The sequence below is a fragment of the Tubulanus polymorphus genome, chromosome 10 (assembly GCF_964204645.1).
Source record: "Tubulanus polymorphus chromosome 10, tnTubPoly1.2, whole genome shotgun sequence".
Taxonomy (NCBI): Eukaryota; Metazoa; Nemertea; class Palaeonemertea; order Tubulaniformes; family Tubulanidae; genus Tubulanus; species Tubulanus polymorphus.
Genome location: NC_134034.1, coordinates 7,961,025 through 7,985,217, shown reverse-complemented (window position 1 = coordinate 7,985,217; position 24,193 = coordinate 7,961,025). Strand labels below are relative to the sequence as shown.

At 37.1% G+C, this 24,193-nt stretch overlaps 1 protein-coding gene across 1 annotated transcript in view; it reads right to left on the bottom strand.

Annotated features, from left to right (window-relative positions):
• LOC141911550 (uncharacterized) overlaps window positions 1-22,809 on the bottom strand; it is a gene marked incomplete at its 5' end in the record, with an annotated part of 62,009 nt that extends 39,200 nt beyond the window's left edge. Inside the window, 6 exons of the mRNA XM_074802539.1 lie at window positions 866-895; window positions 4,843-4,906; window positions 5,131-5,188; window positions 6,355-6,446; window positions 6,534-6,638; window positions 22,771-22,809. Of these exons, the coding sequence (XP_074658640.1) occupies window positions 866-895; window positions 4,843-4,906; window positions 5,131-5,188; window positions 6,355-6,446; window positions 6,534-6,638; window positions 22,771-22,809 (388 nt within the window). The remainder of the gene's footprint in view (window positions 1-865; window positions 896-4,842; window positions 4,907-5,130; window positions 5,189-6,354; window positions 6,447-6,533; window positions 6,639-22,770) is intronic.
• Between the last annotated feature and the right edge of the window lie 1,384 nt (window positions 22,810-24,193).

Genomic DNA, 24,193 nt, shown 5'->3' with positions numbered 1-24,193 from the left:
CATGAGCACACTCAGGTCAAAATAGTTCCCGGATGAAAATATTGCAGATATTTACGACGAGATGAATGGGTCATACGTCGACCTGAGCTTAGCTTTATACACTGGGTCGACTTGTACGCCCGAAAAAAATGTAGGCTATTTTTTGCTGTGACTGAAAAAATATAGCATATCTCACCTGGTCTAGCGAATGCAGGCTGCAAAGATAAGAATTAAGTTAAAATCATGATGATGGATTTGGCAATGAACCTATGTTTACAATTATTCAGAGCTATTGCTAGCCTTTGATCTCAACTGAACTTAGTAATAAATGGCAGGATTTAAACTTGGGGAACAAAAATTCATAAACAAATGGTGAAACTTTAAGTATACAAACAGTGATTAAGTGCTCTAATGAAGGTCGAAAGGAAACCTGTGTTTGAAGTAAAATGATGATATTTAACTTGTGCATTACTGTTTCAGACAAATATATATCAAAAGCATTGAATCATTAAAAAAACATTTAAAATGTAAAGAGCTCTTCATTGCGATAGGTATTAGGAACATGGCATGGAAGTAAAAGCTTCAACGATATATTGACACAGGAACGACATTCTAAAATAATAGTTTGCCAACAAACATTAAGTTTCTTCATTAATGAAGGACTAATTACAATTTGAAGATATGTAAACTCCACCCCAAGGGGCACCCCCTGGTGGACGAATCCAAAAAATGGCTCAGTACCTCGTAGGCTGTGGTCCATAGAACATTCATACCAAATTTGGAATTGATTATAAGTGTAGGACTAGTAGCAATTTGAAGAAAAAGTTGACAGACGAACGAACGAACGAACGAACGAACGAACGAACGAACGAACGAACGAACGAACGAACGAACGAACGAACGAACGAACGAACGACTCACCCCCTAACCCATCAGCTCTGCTGACCTTCGGTCACAGTGAGCTAAAAAAAATGAAAATACATATGTAAAACTTTTTTGTAAACTCCAAAAAGCCATAAAATTGCTATGAGCAGGAGTTCTGGCATAAAATCATTGAAAAAAAAATACAAAACGAACATTTTTTTTACCACGGCAATTTATTTTTCAAGGGGCAGTTTTCACGCACGACAATATCATGGCAAATCAAAAGAAAAAGTGGAAAGGGACAATCTATTTGGTTAGGGGGGGGGGGGGGGGGGCGATTTAGGTCCCAGTTAGTACTGAAATAAGCATAGAAAATTATAGGCATAGAAATTTATAACAATATACTCTGGATTGGTTCTATACTTTTTGACTGGTCAAATCTGAGATAAACTGTCAATATGATATCTGCCGCTGGGATTTAATCGCATTGATTTTGATAGGACAAATAACAATGATATTCAAACCAAAATGATATTCATATACCGGGGTACATATTTATTTTTTCTATCCTGAGGCCATCCTTCACTCGTTTCTGCCAATGTCAATGCGGACATATCACTACGCGATTGCCTAACCCCCTCTCATCTACCACATAACTAACAAGCAAAAATGGGATAGAATAACTTTGTGGACCATCTAAAATCTAGTGACTCCATATTGTAGGGATTAATTGACAGATTATTATAGTCATCTTCAGCTACTCTAATCTTTAACGTGAATGAGTTTCAATTTGAATTTACCATGAAAATGAGAAATGTTGGTGCTACTTTTTTCGACTACGACTTTCGATCTATTTTAGTAAACATCAAATAGATTTTTCACAAGGAAAAAACTTTTTTTTCTTTGCCGTGTGCGCTTTGCTAATATCAGAATTTAACCTGCGAGTTGTTGCAAAATAACTCTATAATTATTTTAAGTACAGCGAATAAGTATGATTCACGTACTTTACTAATGACAAAGAAACCAGAACAAAAATGTCTGCCATTCGTCCATATCCATTTCAGGGCTTCGCTTCTTAATTTGAACTTAAACAATAGTAACAGTGTGTGCAAATAATAGAATCTTTCGGATGGAATAAATCTTCGAGAAAAAATACCTACTACTAACTTAAAATGTTAGTTAACTCGAACATATCCAGAATACTCTTTTCATCTTTGATTTGTTAAGTTTTAAATGGCACTAATTGCACAATCAACTGAGCTACAAAAGACGAGTACCAGAATGCACAGAATGTGAGCAAGTTATTTATTTCTGAACAGGTCTCCGGAGCCATAATGAAATGCGACAAAGTTGAGCAGCCTTGGTAGCTCAGTAAGATAAGACGTGATGCTGTTGCATCCACTATTAGTGCTGAGTGACAAGTGGGCTCCAGTCCTGCTGACTGCTTACAGTGTGCAGACAACACTTAAAAAAGGCAGTCCCGTCGCGAGGTTAAATGAATAATCCAGTAGGGTTAGTCATGGGAAACCAAGATCCAAGTGACGTAAAGCCAAAAAAAACAAACAAACAAAAATGCCAGGCCTCGGAATTAAGACCATAAAAAAGGTCACAGGATGGCAATCTTAAGTCCAATCAACCAAATTTTTCTTCTTCTGATGGGCCTTAAGTTGTGTAAAAATTGCTGCGCCGAAAGTGGCCCACAGTCAGAGAACTGATAAATAATCAGCGAGCTTTTCGGCTACAGATAGGCCTGGGGTAGATACATTCATAAACCAAGTATTAAGATATCACAATCCATCGAAGCTTCTTGATAACTCCCAAAAATTACTTAGTCTCATCTACAGCCGGATGATGGACAATATTTAAGTGAATGCAATAGCCCGCTCGGTCTTTGCTCCAAGGGGGCCATAAAAAGTGCAGCGGAACCAACTAAGAGTTCGATTAAGGTTCAGAGCGATGTGAGCTTCCAGGGCTTTTAATATTCCACATAGTACTCATTTTCCCAAAGGTGTCTTCTCACATAGCAAAAGTGCAGCTGCAAAGATTTCATTCTCAAGGAGAAGCAGCAAGAGGTATACTGCATGTATACCCCACGCATCAGCTACCTGGTATATATATACACATATACATATATATAAAGGCCTACCAGGTACATACTTATGTGTAGTACTGGGAATGTGTATACCTCAGTTACTCAGCAGCATCACTTAACAAATTACATAATAGTATTGCGCACTGCATTTCCTACTTGCCAGAGTGGATAATGCAACTTCAACTTTTAAGATTACATGCATCTGCTTAGCAGGTTACAACAGGTCAAACATGCAAAGCTCTAACATCAGTACAAACTACAGGTGAAGGCTGAACTATTTTCCAGTCAGCATCCAACACCAGTAATATATCTTCTAAGCAATTGATATTTCTGGTCAGGGGTTTATTGTGTTCATACAGACCAAAATCCTTGCACATACCCAAAGAAAATTATTGCCGGATACTTTGAAGGGGATGGGTTAGAAAATATTTTTCTTTTGGGGTCATCCCCTATCGATGCAGTTCAAAACTTATTTGTATGGCGTATTAGACATCACTAGCAAAGACAAGAGGCTCATGGGCTTTGAAGCATTGTAGATTATACTGTGGTATATATCCAAGTGGTTAATGTTTTACATCTGCCGGCAAATGTTTAACGACAATGTTGTTTTGGAGGACCACAGCCTTAAGGTCAATTTGTCTTATCGTACGATTTTCAAAAAATGAATTTCATTTTTCTGCTGAACGATTTCGCCGACTATAATCATATTGCTAAACCTCATTTGATTCTTTTGAAGACCAAATTTGTCTGTCCGATGTTCACCAGCATGTCCGAGCAAAGATGTTTATACGAATCAAGATTTGGATATAATACGAAAACCCATTTATTACAACAATTTTGGCACTATCACCTAAAAAATTAAGTATGAACGACGTACAACTATAAGGGTCATCTCGACTGACTGCGGTTTTTCATGCATGAATTCATACCATTGATTAGGCCATATTGCTGATTAATTAAATCAAATATAGAACGATTTTTGTGAATGCAAAACCCTTACTGATGCATAATAGGTAGATCAACCGATCATTAACAATAGCCTATGCATCAAACGTTGCATAGAGTGCATGCCTAATAGTTTTGTTTCATTTCTTAGAATAACCTTCCTTTTTTAGACTGTATCATTGTTATTGTTTCTTGATAGCCCTCCCCAATCCCCAGAAAAAAGTGTACATCCTGTAAAAGTAATCATTCCCATTGCATTTTTTTCCATGTATTCATTTCAGGTATGGGTATCATTGTCATAATTTGAATGATTATTTAGCATGAACATTGTTATTCATTTGTTTTTTTCCAGATATCACCAAAAATAATGCCATTTCAAACCATGACAGTGGACCCTTGTTAGCGAAATTCCCGGTACCAGAAAATCTGTTCGTTATAACGACAGTTTGTTATATCCTTGTGAAATTAATTGAATTTACTAACTTGGGACGAAATTCTATTTGTTATCTGATGAATCGTTGTACCCGAGAACTTCGTTCACAAGGTTCCTTTGTATGAACCTAGTTCTATTGGGGAACCCTAACACCATTTTCTTTGGATGGAAAACGGACGGCAGAACCATTGAGAAAAGAAACAGCAGTTTATGACTTCCTCAATGCTGGAAGTCCGGTACACATGTGTTACTGAACGTTGCTCCGAAGACAAGGTTAAGAACAACAATGACTGATGAGACTAAAATGGCCCCCAATTGTTTAACAATGAAAAAACCTCTGATAGGGACACACCCACTTCAGATTTTTATGTCGACAAACCACTAAGGTCCCAGACCCCAAAATCATGTGCTTTACTAAATCTGGCTAGTAGATGATCCTAGTTAAGCTTGTATCATGGATCTTTATTGTAGCTTGACTAATCACTGAAGCGTATCACAGCCCTGTCTTAGATAATCATGAGAAAAAAACAGACCTGTTTCCGAATGGCTTTCCCAATGTTCAATTTTCTATCTTTGAATACAAGATTATTTGCCTGGAAGAAAGAAGACAAGACATTTTGAATTTAGCATTAATACGAACTACAATCGATTTCACCGAAGTTAGTAGGTACATAATATTTCGCAAAGTGTACATTACTTAGAACTATTCAAACCTTTCTAACTCAAGGAAATTAATTTATGATCAAAAACATGAAAGTAAAAAGTGACCAATCTTTGATTCAATAGTATCGATTAAAATGGTTCAATCAAACTTTACCTCTTTTTCTATAATTTTTTCTGCATCTTCAGGTGTCTCAAATGTAATAAATCCGTAACTAAAATATGAATACACCTCTTTATTAGCCTAGGGATATCTGGTGGGTGTTAAATGATTGAGGTTTACATTTTTTCATAGGTCTATATCGCCATCATCAAGACTTTTTGACCCGTGCCAAATTATGCCCGGAAAAACCATTCACAGTGCGACATAAAAGTAATTGAGTCACATTGTATAAAAATCTATTATTGACACACACACTGTCCAAGTAAGGTACAGAGAGCTGAGTCTAGGGAACTACAGTTAACTATTTTCTGGATGGAACAGATTTTCACGAAAAATATACCAAACATTCATTGTTAATTGATTACATAACTGGAGCGCTTTAGAGAATTCTCTTCTCATCGAATTCCCTTTTTTGGTAAAGCTTTAAATGGCACTAATCACACATCGAAAGTGTACGGGACAAAAGACGAGTATTGATACACAGCATTTTGTGCGGTGGTTTCTGGGCAGTTCCCCACCCATCAGAAAGACTTTGCCATAATACGACAATGTCAAAAAACAGGCTTTACAACTCATTTGTTTTAATAATGCGATACCCAGATAACACTTGCAAATATCCACAGGTCATCTTGGACAATTTCAAAATACAGAATTGAGCACCCATCCCAAAAACTTAACACGATGGGTCAAGTTCCACAGTTCCGAATTAAGATTTAACTCTGAGTTAACTCATTGAAAATGAACTAACTCTAACTTTAACTCTTACTCACGTTCTATGGAACTGGGTCAATATAGGCTAAGGCAGGACCGGAAAGGAAGTGCTATTGTTAGGGGGAAATTCAGGATTCAAACTAGCAGACCAGTAGTTGGGACCATCATCTTTTCTACCAAATATAAAGGCAGTTACCAACGGAAGAAGTCCTTAGACTTGACATTGTTTTTACGTTTCTTTAATTCCGGAGCACTATCCTCAGTTTTGGTTCACTCATGGCTATGGCCATTAAGGTCGAGTATGCGCAATAATAGTAACAGGGCCTAATATGAAACACCAACATTGATAGTTAATTGCAAAATACAGTAGGCCTAGTAGGTGAAGGGCCATTACGAACTACCAGTTTAGGCACAGAGCATGGATGGAAATCATGTCAACATTTGTTACTGGTCGTTGATACTTAACTCTAACCCCACCTTCAAGAATCAAAGTCATTAAAACCTTACCCTTTTGATACACCAGCTCTGTCTGATATAATCTTTGAATCTTTCACTTTTCCATAGGAAGCAAAAAAGTTTTTTAGTTCAGTCTCATTCGTCTGAAAATAATGATGATACATTTCGCTGAAATTTCAATACAAATTTGATGGTCCAATTCAACCAGAATTCTTATGTTGACTACTCACATTAGCAGCAATTCCTCCCACAAATATTCTGTTTGGAATCAATGTACCAAATTTTGGTGCATTTTGTGCTGGCGTACTGGACGGTGATACTTCGCCTGAGGAAGACTGTTGGAATGAAAAAACAAGAAAGAAATTCTCATTAGATAGGTCCCAGTTATCATTGGATCAGCCTGATTTCATCGGTTCAAAGTGCCATGTACGATGATGACAGTACAAATTTTTGAGTTAGTATTTTTTCATGAGTAATGCGACCCGAAAAAAGCTACCAGTTCTGGTCAACAAAAGAATTTCTAACCAAATAAATGACTAAAACATTGTAAGAATCAATGCTATCGTATTGGAACTAAATAATTATCAATGTTAATGCATAATAATACTAAATTTCTAAAAATAAATATAATAATTTTACATCTGTATTTATGTGAAAAGTATAATTCTTAAGCAATTTTGTCAATTCAAAATGTGTTACCGAATTAAAACTAACAATTGAAGATGCTGAATAAACTCTTCAATAGATAGCGAACTTTTTAATTCTAAATCTAATAACCTCTTTACAATTTATTAACAAAGATATCATACTAATAATATAATTTCAAGATTCTGTTATACTAGAATTAAATTAAACTATGCGCGTGTCAGGCCATCTTGTGGTGTTACAATACAGCAAGCGTCTCTATTGATCCCTAGTACAGAGGGATTTCCTGCTGTAGTAGTATAGCGTAGTTGGTCCCAGATATCAATTATTGTTACTATACGATTAGTATTAATTTCAAGTAATGTTATACGATTATTATTAATTTCAAATAATATTATACGATTATTATTAATTTCAAAATTATCATCTTTTTCATGTATCTTCACGCATTTATGATTTAAACATATAAAATATTCTTGTTCGTTCTTGTCATAAACTGGAGACAGTGTGCCTTTGCTTGACTGAGCATCCAAATTGATAGTGTTTGTCACTGTTTTGACAATAATTTGACACCTGTTGCTGAGTTGGCAAACTGACTGCCACCTCTCTGTTTTCACGGGAATTTTTAATTAGCGCGTTTCTATGTGGACCTTCTAACCCCTGACTTTTGCTAGGACTTGACATGTATCAATCAGGACAAGGGATTTCTGGATGGGTCCAAGTCTGGAATGACCAGGGGACATAAACCGTTTCAGTCCTACTGGTCATTCTCGACTTGGTCGGCAAATAAAGCAATTCGTCATCCAGAAATCATCTTGTGCCTTATAGGCCTACTTGTGTTATTATTTTAGGTAAGTCAGATATTTTGTATTTTCTCACCTCAAGGCCTAAAGTTACGTACTGGATTTGTAAATAGTATGTAGATGTATGATTTAATGATATTATGATATGAAGATACGATTAATAGTTGTAATGTTGTTGCGCTGATGCAACACGTATAACTACGTTTAAGGTGTACGATTTAATAGTATTATGATATTGTATTTTATGAAAGATTCTCGACTTGGTCGCAAAATAAAGCAGTTCGTCATCCAGAAATCATATTGTGCCCATATACTTGTGTTATTATTTTAGATCGTTCTACCTGACTAGTTCCCGGCTACCACCCCATACAAATTCAACGTGACATAGGGCCTAGCTTACTGTGTGTAGACTATTCACAGCAATTACAAATTATTGAGTGCTCAGTGCTGTGTAAAATAATAGAATAAGCCGCGTTCACACTAGATTCGGCACTTTTGACGTACCATACTTCGCTGGTGCCGAATTCATCAAAATAGTCTGCAATTTGGCACTCACTATGAAGATGCTCGTATAGTAGTCAGTCACCCGGTGTGCAGACAGAGAGGAGGGCCGAGTCTGCGTTCACTACAGAAAATATGCGGCCAGCTAAGTTTCGTACCAAGATCGGGTTTTCGGCGCCGAATCACATTCCGCGCTTAAGCCGCGTATCAGTACAGGACTGAATAAGCCCCAAATAGGCCTCGAAAAATTTCCAAGTATGAACGCTTAGTACTGTACTGAAATCCTTGTGTGAGTACACAGTACTGAAATCCTTGAGTGAACTCAGAAAAGAGGTGTTGAAAGACAAAACTATGACAAAATAATGAACACAATGCTGTTGATAAAAACTGTTGATAAGATGAATAGCAGCAATGGCATTCCACTGCTGTAGGCCCACTATTGAGTCAAATACTTTATTGTGGCTCAGAATTCTATTCAAGACTTTACTAAATAGAGAGTTACCATAATGCCGCACACGAAAGCCAATGTCACACCCATATGAAAAAACCAGATAGGTTGGCAGGTTTGAGAGTGTATTAAAAATTTAAGATGTCCGATGAGCCAGAAAGCTAATTGTTGATAGGTTTCATCCCTGGACCTATACCCAATTATAGCTATGCATGTTATTTGCAGAGCGCTGAGGCAAAAGAGCTGGCGCACGATTTTGCTTAAAATCAAAGTGAATGCCAGCCTGCTCTACCAGGGTGAGAAAATCCGTTAGTCTGTGAATACAGTGAACACCCAATGTTTATATCATCGATTTTACATCTAGGCTAATGCATAGGGCGCTAAAGTGCCTGTCTTTGATTGTCATAGGCCTACATAACATCATAAACAGCACTGCTATGTGAACTATACGCACAGTGAAGGTTAAACAAATGACTAATTCACCGCTTATTAGAGATATTTTTTTCGAGCAGACAGATATCAGGTCGTTAGTTACCTTCTTCTGGTTAAGAAATCGCGGAGAGTACAATTTTCATAGCATTTTGCCCTTTAATGAATACCAGATGAGCCGTTCACTGGGATAAACCTAATAATGAATCAAGAAGGGAATAACAAAAGGGCTTTTAAATACTAATAAATTGCCCATGGGCAATGTGCGGTTTACCTTGAAAGCTAGAGGTTGTTTGGAGTAAGGGCATTGCTTGATAAATCTTTTCAATTCGTGACTTCAAAGTTCTAGAAGTTTATATTGTATCTTATTATTTTGTAGTCAAATTAGACCAAAGATAAACATTTGTTTATGGTCTACGTCCAAAATTTTGTAGGGTACAGATAGGCGAGGCATTGGAAACTATTTTATATTTTCAAAGAAATATTTTTCACAATATGAAAAAATATTCAAATAAAATTCATATGATGTCACAGAGGGTGGCTGGATATTGAGTCTTGGAAACGAAACCTTTTCAAATGTATGGCCGCGGAAGCTAAAACCGGGGCGTAGTATTAGATCGTTTTAAATCCTGGAATTTACCACTACAATATTCAGACCTCGGCCTATACCTATAGTTTGCTGCTTAGTATTTTCAGGTCACAAGAAATTGGAATTTATTACAAATTCTATCAAACAGAAAACACAGCGCTCATCTGCTACGACAATTATTCAGCCTGTTATCATACCAAACATGCACGTGCCAAGCAGCGCTACAGCATCACCATATAGAAGTTACCATATAGAAGTTAGTCTGTATGAGCGTGTGTTTGTGTGCGCAACAATCTAATGTTATTACTTATGCGCACGTGGAGGCCTTGACGTAAAGTGAACTTCCGCTTCACTTCAATCTCAATCAACACATTCACCAGGTATTAAAATAAAACAATACCTATGGCGATATGTGAAATGATTATATTCTCACCAGCAATGAGCACTTGAAATTCGCACATATAAGGCACCTAGTCCAATGAAACGTTCGCCATCAATGGCTTTCCCATAATTATTTTAGTAGCGCCGGAATTCCCCGTATATCCCAAAAACAGCCAATCACATTCGCTCGTAGAGACGACGCCTCCCAATCGAGGTCATTGCAATTTTATACGCAAGAGCTAAGAATTTTCCCGCCAAAAACAGTTTTTCGTCGAATTTAAACAAAGTTGACCATGTCATCGACGGAGGTTCGTCATGTCTTCAATCGCATCGATTATACGTCGCTTAACCCGAGAACCAATGAAAAAAATGCTCACATAAAAAAAACGTACAGCGATTTTACATGAATTGGCTCAATGCCAACCTCATACTGCTGACAAAGGTAAACCAAAAACTGTCATAACATCCTAGATTAAGAAGCATAAGAAGTAATCTACTCAACTCATTTGAATCAGAGATTTAAAGAGACTCCATTATGGACGAAATCAATTTCAACAATATGTTTTCATGCCTACCATTTAAAATTTTTTTCAAATCAGTTTGAAACAACACAGTCACAGGAAACAAAATGCTTTAAAGTTTAAAAAAAGGCTGATCTTTTCACTTTTCATCTTGGGAAAATAAGGAGTTTTTGGAATGCTGCTATTGAAATTGAAATTTATTTTCATTATGATGTTACATTATTGAACGTTATAATAAGTATGATTAGACAAAGAAAAATGTAACAGGATAATGGGGCTACACGGAGAGACTGAAACAGTCTATCTAAGCCGTATCACCCAGAAGCATCCACACCACATTCATCACACTCACACATCATGCACACAAGTAATTAACAGGCGAAAAGAAAAAAAAAGTTTTACATATTACACATTAACATAGGTTTGTATAGAATGAAAATTTACAAAGTGTTGAATAATGATTTAATGTAGGTACACTTAAAGGCAGGTTCGCTTTGAATAGTTTGAATTGATTCAGATAGAGTATTTCATAATAGGGGACCGGATATTTTGACAGAAGATTTTCTAGTTACAGTTCTAAAATAAGGCAATCTAATTCTAAATCTATTACGCGTAGGTTTACTATGAATTTGATAATTGAAGTTCCAATAGTTGTGAAAGGTCCTAGGCAATTTTGAATTGACGAATTTATGTACAAAAATAGCTTGTTGGAGTTTGTTAATATTCTTAATTTTAAGAATATTTAACCGAGCAATAATTGGATCAGTGTGGTCTAAATAATGGGATTTGCTGACCAAACGGACAGCACGTTTTTGTAGAATTGTTAATGGATGCAGTTTATAATCAGAAGTTCTTCCCCAAACAATGTTACAATATTGAAGATATGGGTCTATTAAGGATAAATACAAGGTACGTAAAGAATTGGAAGACAACATCTGTTTAACACGATGAAGAACGCCAACACAACGTGACACTTTTTTACATACAGATTTTATGTGATCATCCCATGACAGTTTTTCATCTATTAAAACCCCCAAAAAATTGGTAGTGTGGACACGTTCAATTTCACGATCATCGATATAAATCTTTGTATTACCAACAAAAGTTTTACTAAATATAATATAGTAAGTTTTACTAATATTAATTGATAACTTGTTGGCACAAAACCAAACAACTAGTTTCGAAAGTTCAGTATTGATCGTTTTTATCAGGCGGTCAACGAGATGATTACTATAGAAAGCATTCGTATCATCAGCAAATAAAATTAACTTTAGGATATCAGATGCACGAGTACAGTCGTTTATATATAGTATAAATAGTAATGGACCTAAAATGGAGCCCTGTGGTACTCCAAAATCAATATCTAAAGCGGTAGAATTGGTATCTTTAATCTGGACTATTTGTTTGCGACCTTCTAAGTAATTTTGAAACCAATTAAGCGCTGTGCCTTTAATACCCTAATGATTAAGTTTATGCAAAAGAATATGGTTATTTACTGTGTCGAAAGCTTTAGACAAATCCAAAAATATTCCAATCGTTGTTTTTCTTTCGTCAATATTGGCTGCTATTTCATCAGATATACGAGTTAATGCCATTGATGTTGAGTAATTTTTCCTAAATCCAAATTGGTTATGATCAATAATTTCAAATTTATCACAAAAAGCGACTAAACGTTTATGAACGAGTTTTTCTAGTATCTTAGAAAAACATGGTAAAACAGATAAGGGTCGATAATTGTCAAAGGAATCGCATTCACCTTTTTTATACAGAGGGCACACCCGAGCAATTTTGAGTTCAGCAGGGACCACTCCAGAATGAAGGCTATTGTTGAATATATGAGTAAGTGGATATTTAATAACATCAATAATTCTTTTAACTATTTTCATAGAGATCCCGTCAATGCCAATACCTTTATTTCCAGAGAATTTATGTACTATTTCATCAATTTCTAGCGAGTTTGTTGGGAAGAAAAAGAAGTTCTCATTATTAGGACGATTTAAATAACAAGGAGCCTATCGGCTTATATAGCTCCGCTGTGTGATTTGAAGAAATGGAACCTGCATACCTAGGGGTGCCCGCTTTTGGCCAAATCCAAAAAGGGCTCTGTACTTAGTAGGTATTGGTCCATAGAACATTCATACCAAATTTCGACTTGATCTGATTAAAACTGTAGGACTAATAGCAATTTGAAGAAATAGAAACTCCACCCCCAGGGGCGCCCCCTGGAGGAAGAATAAAACTAGTGTAGGCTTAATACGCTCTCAGGACAACTTCAGAAACTTACTTCAAATAATGGCAATGCTGAATGGTCCAACTTGCAGTCCATCTTGTATCCTTACTTACGATAAAAGGCATTTGAATTTAATTATACCGATATTATAGCACAAAAGTTTTAGAAATTGAAAAACTATTGCAAATGAAGTAGGCTATAGTATATGGCTCTCCCATCCATTGTTCATTTATACCAAGTTCGGTTTGAAAACCAAAGAAGCAGTCATTTAACAAGATAAATCTATAAATAGAACTAATTTGCAAAACATCCTCTATACTTATGTAGGCATCATCCCATAGATCATTCATAAAAAGTTTAATTCAAATTTGATAAAAACTGAAGAAGGTGTAGCGATTTAAGTGAAAATCTAAAAAAATTATCCCTAATTTGCAAGATTTATGCATAATCTAGAATATGGCTCTATACTGGTTTAGACAATCCCCTATAAAAACATTCATACTAAGTTTGAAATCCGCTGAAAATTGGAGGAGTAGCGATTGAAAGGAAAATCTAAAAAAGGCCTAATTTGCATAATTTATGCAAAATCAAAAATATGGCTCTATACTTTTGTAGGCACTCCCCAATAGATCATTCATATGAAGTTTGGTTGAAATCTACTGAAAACTGGAGTAGAAGTAGCAATTTAAGTGAAAATCTAAAAATAGCCCTAATTTGCATAATTTATGCAAAATCAAAAGTATGGCTCTATACTTTTGTAGGCACTCCCCCATACATCATTCGTACCAAGTTTGGTTGATATCTACTGAAAACTGAAGTAGAAGTAGCGATTTAAGTGAAAATCTAAAAATAGCCCTAATTTGCATAATTTATGCAAAATCAAAAATATGGCTCTGTACTTTTGTAGGCACTCCCCCATAGATCATTCATACTAAGTTTGATTGAAATCCGCTGAAAATCGATGGAGGAGTAGCGATTTTAGTGAAAATCTAAAAATAGCCCTAATTTGCATAATTTATGCAAAATCAAAATTATGGCTCTGTACTTTTGTAGGCACTCCCCCATAGATCATTCATACCAAGTTTCATCAAGATCCCATCAGAACTGTAGGACTAGTAGGGATATAAAGAAAAAGTTGACGCCGGACACCGAACACCGGACGGACGGACGGACGGACGGACGGACGGACGACGACGAACCCCCTAACCCATCAGCTCCGCTGACCTTCGGTCACAGCCGAGCTAAAAACTGAAATGTTTTTCAGACTCGGGGATCATATTTTCTAAACGATGTCCGATGTTAACAAAAAAAGTATTAAACTCATTTGCAATGTTTAAACTACCACTGACAGTTACGTTGTTTAGCTTAAAGGAAGCTAATTGTTGTTCTTTGACGGAGTTACTTCCAATAACTGTCGTTAAGATTTTCCACGTAGCTTTCATATCATTCTTTACACCAAATAACTGAGTATCATAGTAACCTTTTTCAACAGTTTTTAATAAACGTGATAATAATCGCTTATATTCTAAATAACGGGATTTAAAAGCAATATCTGAATTATAAAGTGTTTTCCTATATAAGTGATTTTTATATTTAATAGAGTTTAACAAGCCCGTAGTTAACCAGGGTTAAGACTTATTGGTTTTTGCGTTCATGCGTTTGATAAATGGAAAGCATGTATCATATAAATGAGTAAATTTAGAAATAAATACAGTATAAGACCTTTGTGGGTCATTTTCATTATAAATAGCCGACCAATCACACGCTATTAGGCTCCTATAGAATCTATCAATATTATGATCACTAAAGTTTCTAGTTGAGTAAGTACAATTATTGCAGACACGTATACGTTGATCAAACATTGTGAAAATTGGAAAATGATCAGAAATATCTGTACATAATATGCCCGAGTTAAATACATTTTCAACATTATTACAAAAAATATTGTCAATTAGACTGGATGAATTATTGGTCACCCTGGTTGGTTTATCAATAAGTGGGTAAAAGGATGAAGCTATCAGATTATCTAGAAATGATTCAGTAGGTTTATGAACTTCTGATTGAAGTAAATCAATGTTAAAATCACCAATCAAATAACAATCTTTTCTTTCCCTATTTAGCTTGTCTAATAGTAAATTAAATTCAACTAAAAAAGTAGATTTAGCCCCGGAGGTCTGTATATAATACCAATAATCTTATTCTTTTTACTCTTACAAATAATTTCAAAAAAGAGAGATTCAAATACCTCATTCTTACCAGCAAGATCTGGGCGTATTATAGATTGGTAATCATCTTTGAAATAAAGGGCAACGCCACCACCCTTTACATCATTCGAGCGGCTTTTAAAAATACTATTGTAGCCAGGTAGTTTATAAAGATTATTGTTATGGGCATTATCATTACTCCAAGTCTCAGTAAGTCCTATGATAGAAAAATCGGATTTTATACAATTGATGTAGTCAGTGAAAGAATCAAAATTTTTGTTGCATCTTCGGATATTAAAAGTGCAAATTGAAAATTGACTTTTATCGAATTCAAAGTTATTTTCATCAAAATACTGACAATTATTAGATGGATTGTTAGTCATAGACTGATAGATAAGAATAGACCTCAAACTGCAGTAACAGGTGAGTCACCAGAAATAATCCTGTCCTTTTTAGTCAGTTGGCTACAACTGGGACTGATGATAGCAGGTGACGTCTGACTATGAGATCTTTTCTTGTTTCTACCCGACAGTAAAGCAAATGCATTCAGAAATGTGGCTGTCAGTTCTTTGGCTCCGTCTATTCCTAAATGAACTCCACTCTTATCCATGGAATCGAAGAGGGCTCGTGTAACACCAGCTTGGTTAGGGCGGAACTTTTCATCATTGTCGATATAAAATAGTCTTTCGTCGCTATTACACAGTTTTTTTAAATAGTTATTGATGGCCGTGGCAGATTCATTAAGTGCCATTATTGTCTTGCTCCGTCCTCTACGGGGGAGGATACTGGATACATGAATTTCAGAATTTGGAAATCTAGTAAGTAGTGTATTTGTAGCTTTGGATAAGTCGAGAATAGTTTGATCATTATCGTCCTTGTTTAAAAAAATGTCATTTGTTCCTAAATGACAAATAACACGTTTTACAAGGCTACTGTCTAATTTCGGGTTAAGCTTGAGTAATTGTTGATCAATACCATGAGCGGTTGCGCCTGGCAAACTGTCAACATGAATAATACTGGGCAGGTCAGTGAATATAAGGCGCCTGCAGTTAGAGTCTCCTATGATCAGGTAATCCACGGTCGGATTGTCAACAAGAGGCGTTGTTGTAAATTCAACTTGCGCTGAGTTTTGAATTGTGTCTGACTGGTGATCACTGATACTATTTTCGTCTATATCGTAATTCAATCGTTATTGAATTTTTCGAATTTTTCGGCATTCAGATTTTTTTTTACCATCTTCACGACAATGGTAACAAATTATGCCATACAGACAATCATTAGCCATATGATCAGCTGATTAACACTTGAAACAAAGTTTTCTAGTTTTCAGTAAACGTCTGAAATATGGGTGATCAGTGTCACCGCAATGTTTGCACTGTGTTTTGTTATTGTCGCAAAAAAGTCTTACTTCAAATCTTCCAAACTTAGTCTCCACGGGTATAATGTTTTTTTACGTTTGACAGTTTCGCATAGATAGATCCGTTAAAATTTCCGTGTCTTTAATTTTGCCTCTTCGCAGTGAACCGGTTACTACGTTGCCATACTTTTGTAGCTGATTAATAATGAACATATCCGAAAGCTCAACCGGTGCGTCTTTAATAGTTATGTTCGTTATATCAATCAATTCGTCAACTTTGCACGCTTTAATTTGACGATCTCTGATCTTTATACCACTTGTAATGAAGTTTTTCATAGCTTCCAAATTATACTAAAAATGGTCCGAGTTTGTAGAGCGACCCGACAAACAATCTATCAGTGCCGCCATTTTGAATTAAATTCTATCACAGGGGCATCAGAGTTGATGGTAGCGTAAAAACGATACTCTGTTAATCCAGTGTCTATTATATATTTGAAATAACTGTTTTGGTCTATAGTCCTAATAAATGTAATTTCATGTAGAACTCGCTTACCTCAGATCTCATGGGACCAAAACAATTTTTCTGAGGTAGGACCGGACACAGAAGTTATGACAAATATGACAGAAGTTATGACAAAAATTCCTCCATTACTCAATGTCTATGGGTCTTCTTGCAATACAGTGTGTATAGGCCCCTACTTCGATTTTAAAATGCACATGGGGGACGAATCAAAAAAATGGCTCTGTAACTTTATAGGCCTTGGTCCATAGAACATTCATACCAAATTTGGAATTGATCCGATTATAACTGTAGGACTAGTAGCGATTTGAAGGAAAAGTTGACAGACGCATGAACGAACCAACGGATGGACGGACGGACGAACGACGTTTTTCACCCCCTAACCCATTAGCTCCGCTGACCTTGTCACAGCGGAGCTAAAAATAAACTTAAAAAAGTATTTTGAAATTTTGAAAAGGTTTTTTTAGGGGTGCCTTGAAATTGTGAGGGGAGTGCTCCCCTGCTCCCCTTGAATCCGCCCCTGTGGCTTCTATACATTTTAAAATGGATATCAAAACAATGGTTTATTTATTAAGAAGCAGTTTCACTGGTTGGTCAACCAAATGGTGCAAATGGTTCAAAAGATTAAGAGAAATGTCCAATAAATGGAGACATTACTTAGGTGATCGCGAGTGTCTGTATGAGAATGATTGACATTGTCACTTAGGCTACTATGAGGAAAGGATCTCAGACAGTTTGGCGCCATGCAGAGACAACCAGGTGAGAAGAATTTGTCAAACACTTCAACAGTAGGTTAGTAGCAGAAGCTAAGCCTCTAATCAAAGTAGAGTTAATTTTAGGCAGGTGATATTTTGCCAATGCGCGTAATTCCTGTTAATGCCATTTTGCCAATGGCGCGTTCTGATTGGCTCATTGACGCCACGCATCAAGGAAAGTGTGGATAATCGAGTTAGAGAAAATATAAGCATAAAGCGGGATTCGAAAAACCCTGTCCCTCAATCCTAACCACTTTATATAATGGTAATCCACGCACACCCAGCCCCTCGATCCCAGCCACTTTGTTTAAGGGTAATCCACGCACATACCCAGCCCCCTCGATACCAGCCACTTTGTATAAGGGTAATCCACGCACAGCCCCTCGATCTCAGCCACTGTGTATACTTGGGTAATCCATGCACCAGTCAGCCCCTCAATCCCAGCCACTTTATACAAGGGTATCCCACGTACATACCCAGTCCCTTGATTCCGGCCATGGCCTCTACACTTTTTTGGCCAATCAAGATAATTTCTGAAGGTAGATTTCGTGTTTTTTGTTCATGAAAAATGGACCATAATAAGGGATTTGACCAAAAAAATTCTGCTCAAGTGCCGAGACATGATAACCGAGAAAATCGAGAGAGTACCGGTATTGATGTACAATAAGCTAACATAAGTTTACTATTCATCAATGAATGGTCAAGGGCAGATCTAGCCTACCACTTGTATTGAGGGGTAATCATGTTTGCACTTCTATTTTTCTAGTTCATGATTTTGACAGGCTCTTGTACTAACATGAATGTTTTATTCCGGGCAAGTATTCTGGAAGTAGTATAGAAAATGGTCTAAATGAATTTAAACGATAATATTTAACTTCAAGGGGGATAGACTTTATGCCCCAAATATGCTTAATGATTGCATCTCAGAGCCTTGAAAAATCAAAATTTTCTGGGGGAATGCCCCCAGGTCCACCGTTTTGTGCTATGATATAGTTGCCCTTCCAGTTCAGCAGGACTCAGAAACCACTCTGGGATGGTGAAACATCTGGATGCGTCCCTAGACCAAAGATAACCTTAGAGGCATTATATTATCTACAGAAAAATTAACCAAATATGAGCTCTAATAGCCATCTGAACGCATCTCAGGTGTTTTAATGTTCCAAACCCCCCTTCTAGACACCGCCCGCGCCTTTGGCGCTCCGGACTGTCGCACCATTGAATTTTAGGTGGCTACGCCCCTGGATAACTAAAGGTAATCAGACTCTGAAGAGTTTATAGTGTAAAAATTCAATCAGATTGAATTTGCCACATGACAGGATTATTCCCAAAATGAACTAAAAATTCTTCTATGGTGCGCACTTGTACATATCATATCATACCTATATGAAGAATATTAGGCTAGGCCTACATGTGATATGCAAACAAAAAGTTAGATTATAATTTAGCTTTTCTTATTAAAAGGCATCTATCTGGTCCAATGGCCGCTACACTATTTTACTGCTCGCAACGGGCTTGGTATGTACTACCAAAAATGAGCCGAGCTAGGCCACCCGGAATGCTCTCTAGTCAAGTTGAAATAGACATTAGGCCTAAAGCAAATGTGAATGAAATAAATTGCCCAAAATCATAGAATGCAATCTAAGGCAATTTTTTCTTACTCAAAAGGCACTATTCTAAAAGAGATATTATTGTTGCTCTATAAATTTAATAAAAAAGGGCAAATTTCGCCAAAAATCTAAAAGAGCACAAGCAAATTGAATGTGAAGGCAAATTTAGTGGCATGTCGATGAATGGCACTCTAACTCAAACTCGCTCGCCCTTTTCAAAGTTGATGCCCTTTTTGGCCCAAGTCCGATATAAGTCGAAATAGTGCAGCTGGCGCATGTTTATGGCGGTAATTCGGTCATCCTCTTTACCGAATGGTAGACAGGCTGACAATAGTTTTACAGTAAACACATAAATAGCATGTGTCTACCTGTCGTTTAGTCACAATACTTTTTCATTGTTAATAATGAAATTCGGTTCAAATCCCATATGAGATCGGAATTATCAATTTACGGAATTAACAAATATAAATATATTTTGTTCGAATCCCAGAGTGTACGGAATATAAAACACAAATTGCATGTGTCTACCGTATAGTCACAATACTTGTTCATTGTTAATAATGAAACAAAAATATTTCGGATTCGAATCCCAAAATTTACGGAATTAACTAATATAAATATAAGCTATTGGTCCCGAGATCCCATTTCATATAATGGGACCTGGGTTAGGGTTAGGGTAATGTACTCGAGGTACCAGAGGCCATCCGACTGGTACTAAAAGCCATCATGGGCACCACAGGCCAACACTCAAAGGTACCAATGGCCTTTAGCTGTGGCCTTTGGTACCTATAGCCTCTAGTACCATTGTGTGGCCTCTAGTACCAAGTTTAAAACATGATTATTAAGATTATCATTAATGACGTTGCAAGTGTTATTAGGCACTTTTATGGGGCGAGTCTTCCTCTATCCTTTCCAAGTATCAGAACTTGTTTAGTCCTTGAAACAGAGCCACATTGCAAGCCCAAAGTCTTGGCCTAGGTCCCAAAATCGACTAACCCGCCCCCTAGTGACCCCCTTATCCGGGGCGAAGTGCCCAGAACCCTTGAGAGGTTGTTTTCATCTCAGGGGAATGTATTGAGATGGTCAAAACTGTGGTAGACTTAGTTTAAGGATAACCGATTTTAGCGAAATTGACCAAGTCAAGAATCCGTGAAAAGTCCAGACCTCTTTGGAACCATTTTCAGGGGTCCGCCCGACCCTTAACAGTATATCTGGAGCTCTGAAACTCCTTGGGTTTATAGACGGGGCCTTATAGATTCGAGATTGAACTATTGAAACCCTAAACACGGTGTTCCAGTGGACAGCAGCGCCCTCTGTCCAAATCGAAAAAATGAGCGTGAAATAGGCCTATACGAAAAAGTTCAGAAGTCGCGATTTAAAAACAGTAGTTAATTATAATGTCGAACAAGAGGACTTCAAAGTCCTGGGGTTTGAAGAAGCAAAGTCTGATGTACAAATTATAAATCACATAAAAGAAAGGCAAATTATGAAAAGAAATTGATATTCCATTAGAGAAGTTTGTTAAAAAAAATTCAATTTGTTATCCATTTGCATTGCGCACGTGGTAATGTTATTGTTTACATCTGACGATATCGATAAAGTGAGGCGCGCAGCTGAGCCTGCCTGTCAATCAACATAATTGGTTTACACTAAAAATGCGCTTACTTGAAAAATTATGTTGTGTATCAATCTAGAATTTTTGGCACAATATCCGATGCTAAATACCTTACTTTAAAGGTTTATTTGGTGTAAATCGGATCACAAATATTTCTAATATTTTGTTCTTTTGAAGTGGAACCCGGTGTCGGCATCAACGTGTGTATGGCTGTACGTACGAGTACTGGCGCTCAGCATTGATGGTGTATTTATGCGCGAGTAGATGTAATGATTTGTTTTAACCACCCGCTAAATCGGCATTCATTATGCATGATTTTAGAAAATGATATTATTCAGAGTATTTGAATATATCTATCATGATAATTATGATATTCTTAAGACAAGCGAATTACGTATGTGGACCTATTTCATTGAGGCGTATCACTCAACCTGAAAAAAAAATCTTCCGATCCTGTCTCGTGACTTCATGACTGCAACTTGACGATAGCTTAGGTTCTCATTCTTCGAACCAAAAATGTATTACATCGTAGAAAAAAGGGCCCTAGACCCTTGGTCGCGGAGGCTAGCGAGAATAATTACCACGCGGCCATACCACTTTTCGAGGGGGATCGGAGGACCCTTTAGAGAGGGCCTAAGGCTCTGAAACTTCTCGTGTATTTAGAAGGGGTCCTATAGTACGTGTAGCACCATTAAAGCTCTGGGCGTTCAGTGTGGCATAACACCGGGGGGCCTGTTAGGTCTGGGCGGGCCTTGCCCAGACCGTGAAAATGAGCATCTAATATACGCGAAAATGCACTTAAGTCGAGACCTGAAAAGTGACCCACTTCTTACGCCTACTTCTCGTGCGACCTTAATAGTGGCCCTAGGGCTCTGAAATTTCTTGGGGAGGGTCTAGTCTGGTGTACAAAGCTTAAAAAGGGCCCTAGACCCTTGGTTGTGGAGCGAGAAACTTTGTCGCGCAACAAACTTTCGGGGTTCGGAGGACCCTTTAGTGAGGGCCTAGGATTCTGAAACTTGTCGGGTATTTAGAAGCGACCCTATAGTAAGTGTAAAGCCATTAAAACCCTGCGCGCGGGTGTCCGGTGGGTCTGGACGGGTCCTGCCCAGACCGCCAAAGTGAGTGTCAAATATACGCGAAAATACACCTGAAAAGCGACCTCCTGAAAACTTGTCGGGCGACCCTTAATAGTCCTTAGGGCTCTGAACCTTCTCAAGGGTAGGGCCTTATCTAAGTGTACGGTACTTAAAAATGGACCATAGACCCATGTTTGCAGAACCCGACTGTTTGTCGCGCGGCCATTCCAGGGGTCCGGGGCCTCCGCGCAACCACATTTCGGGGACCCGCTCGACCTTTTATAGAGCGCCTAAACCATAAAAACCGTTGGTGTGGGGGCCGCGATATATCTATCATTCTACCTGTCTACCTTGTCAACTTAAATATAACTGATCTGATCACATACAGATATACAGTCAACTGTCTACCTGTACACCCTATTTACCTGTCTGTGGCTGTCGCCTTCCCTCTCTCCCTCCCTCCACAACTGTCTGCCTGTTTACCTGTCTGTGTCTGTCTCGCCACATAGCTCTCCCTCTCTCTCTCCCTCAACTGTCTGCCTGTTTACCTGTCTCCTACATCTCTCTATCTCTCTCCTTCTCTTATAGGCCTACTATATATTAGTTAGATACCTAATCGTTGGTGGTAAGCTTTTTATTATCGGATGAGCTTATACCAACGTTAGGGATGACAAGGGCCAAAACACGGTTGAAAAAAGTAACACTTCAAAAATATACTCTAAAATTTCTATTCACTTCAGTCCACAATTAATGGCTTAGGCCTAAATCACAAACTAACACAGGTACCTTTTGAAATAATCCAATTTTATGTATGTTTCGAGCGATTAATCAACATTATTTTTGAGAAATTAATTAATTCCTCCACAAATTTCGCCATTTCTCTGTATTGCATACATGTGGCATGATTGACTAGGTGACCTACAAGGATTTATATAAAACTCTCAAAACGAAACGACAATTTTTATTTTTGATAGTTTTCCAACTTATATTTCAAATCTTCGTGTTTTCCACAATAAATGACGAAAAAATAAATTCTGGTTGAAGAAAATGTGAATAAGTGTTGATTTCTAAATTTTTTCAATTTCGTTGTTTCGTTTCGTTAGTTTGTGTTGTGGTCCTGTCCTCAGTCCACAGGTGCCAGCACCCTCCACACGTTTTAAAAATGGCCGCCGTCTAATCGACAGAAATTTACTCTCACTTTACGGCCGATTTGAACATGGATTAAGATCGTCAGGTGAGGTTTTATGGGGATCAAACAAACTGCGAATCTGTTGTGCGTTGATTACAACAACAAAATTAGACAGATATCTTAAGAGACAATGAAATGACAGGCAAATTACTCGTGAGTCAATTTGACTCACGAAAATTTCATTGAAAAATGACCTTCCCATTCCTGACTGTGGTTTGTGAAAATATCCGATCGTGAAACTAAACCACAGTCAGGTTACTGACTAACTATATATATTACTTTACCATTGGGCACTAATTTCGACTTATGACGGACTTGGGCCACCTTTTTTCACTGTGCTGTAGTCACTGTGACTTAGTCTGAATACCAGTCGTTGTTACGGTTCCGTACAACGTCTGATGCTAAAGTATCATATAGCCTAGCGGTTAACTCCTGTTAATTGCAATGCAACAAATGATTTTAGTGTCAAATCAAACCTTTGTACTAAAATAAATAAATTAGTTACCTTGTTGACTTTGAAAACGTGTTTTATAATAAAATATTTAATGATTTAAATCACGAATCGGAGAATTTATTGATTTGATTTGAATTGATTGCCACTATCGGGATTTCCAATACGGACTAAATAATAAAATGTGAAAATTCAATATGTCTCTCTAAAATTACTCTAAATGTTACCTTTTGTTAATAAAACGCATAAATTTTGGTCAATTTTAACCTTAAAAATTTGAAACAAAAATAATATCTGCATTGGTATCAATGTCAATCAAGTTTAAGTTCAAATCCGTAATTTACACTCCCATCATGCACCACGAAAAGCCGCCATATTTGTTATGTTGCTTCACTTCAACTATTTTTTGAGGCGACTAGTCAAAATTTTTGAGCTACTATGATCGTCAAAAGCTTCTTAGGATTACAAATTTATGCACAAACAATAGTTAACTTCCGTCTGATTACAGAACAGTCAGTTTGAGGTAAGTTGATGGTGTTTAAAGGGGTGAAATAGACGCTTAAAGCCTC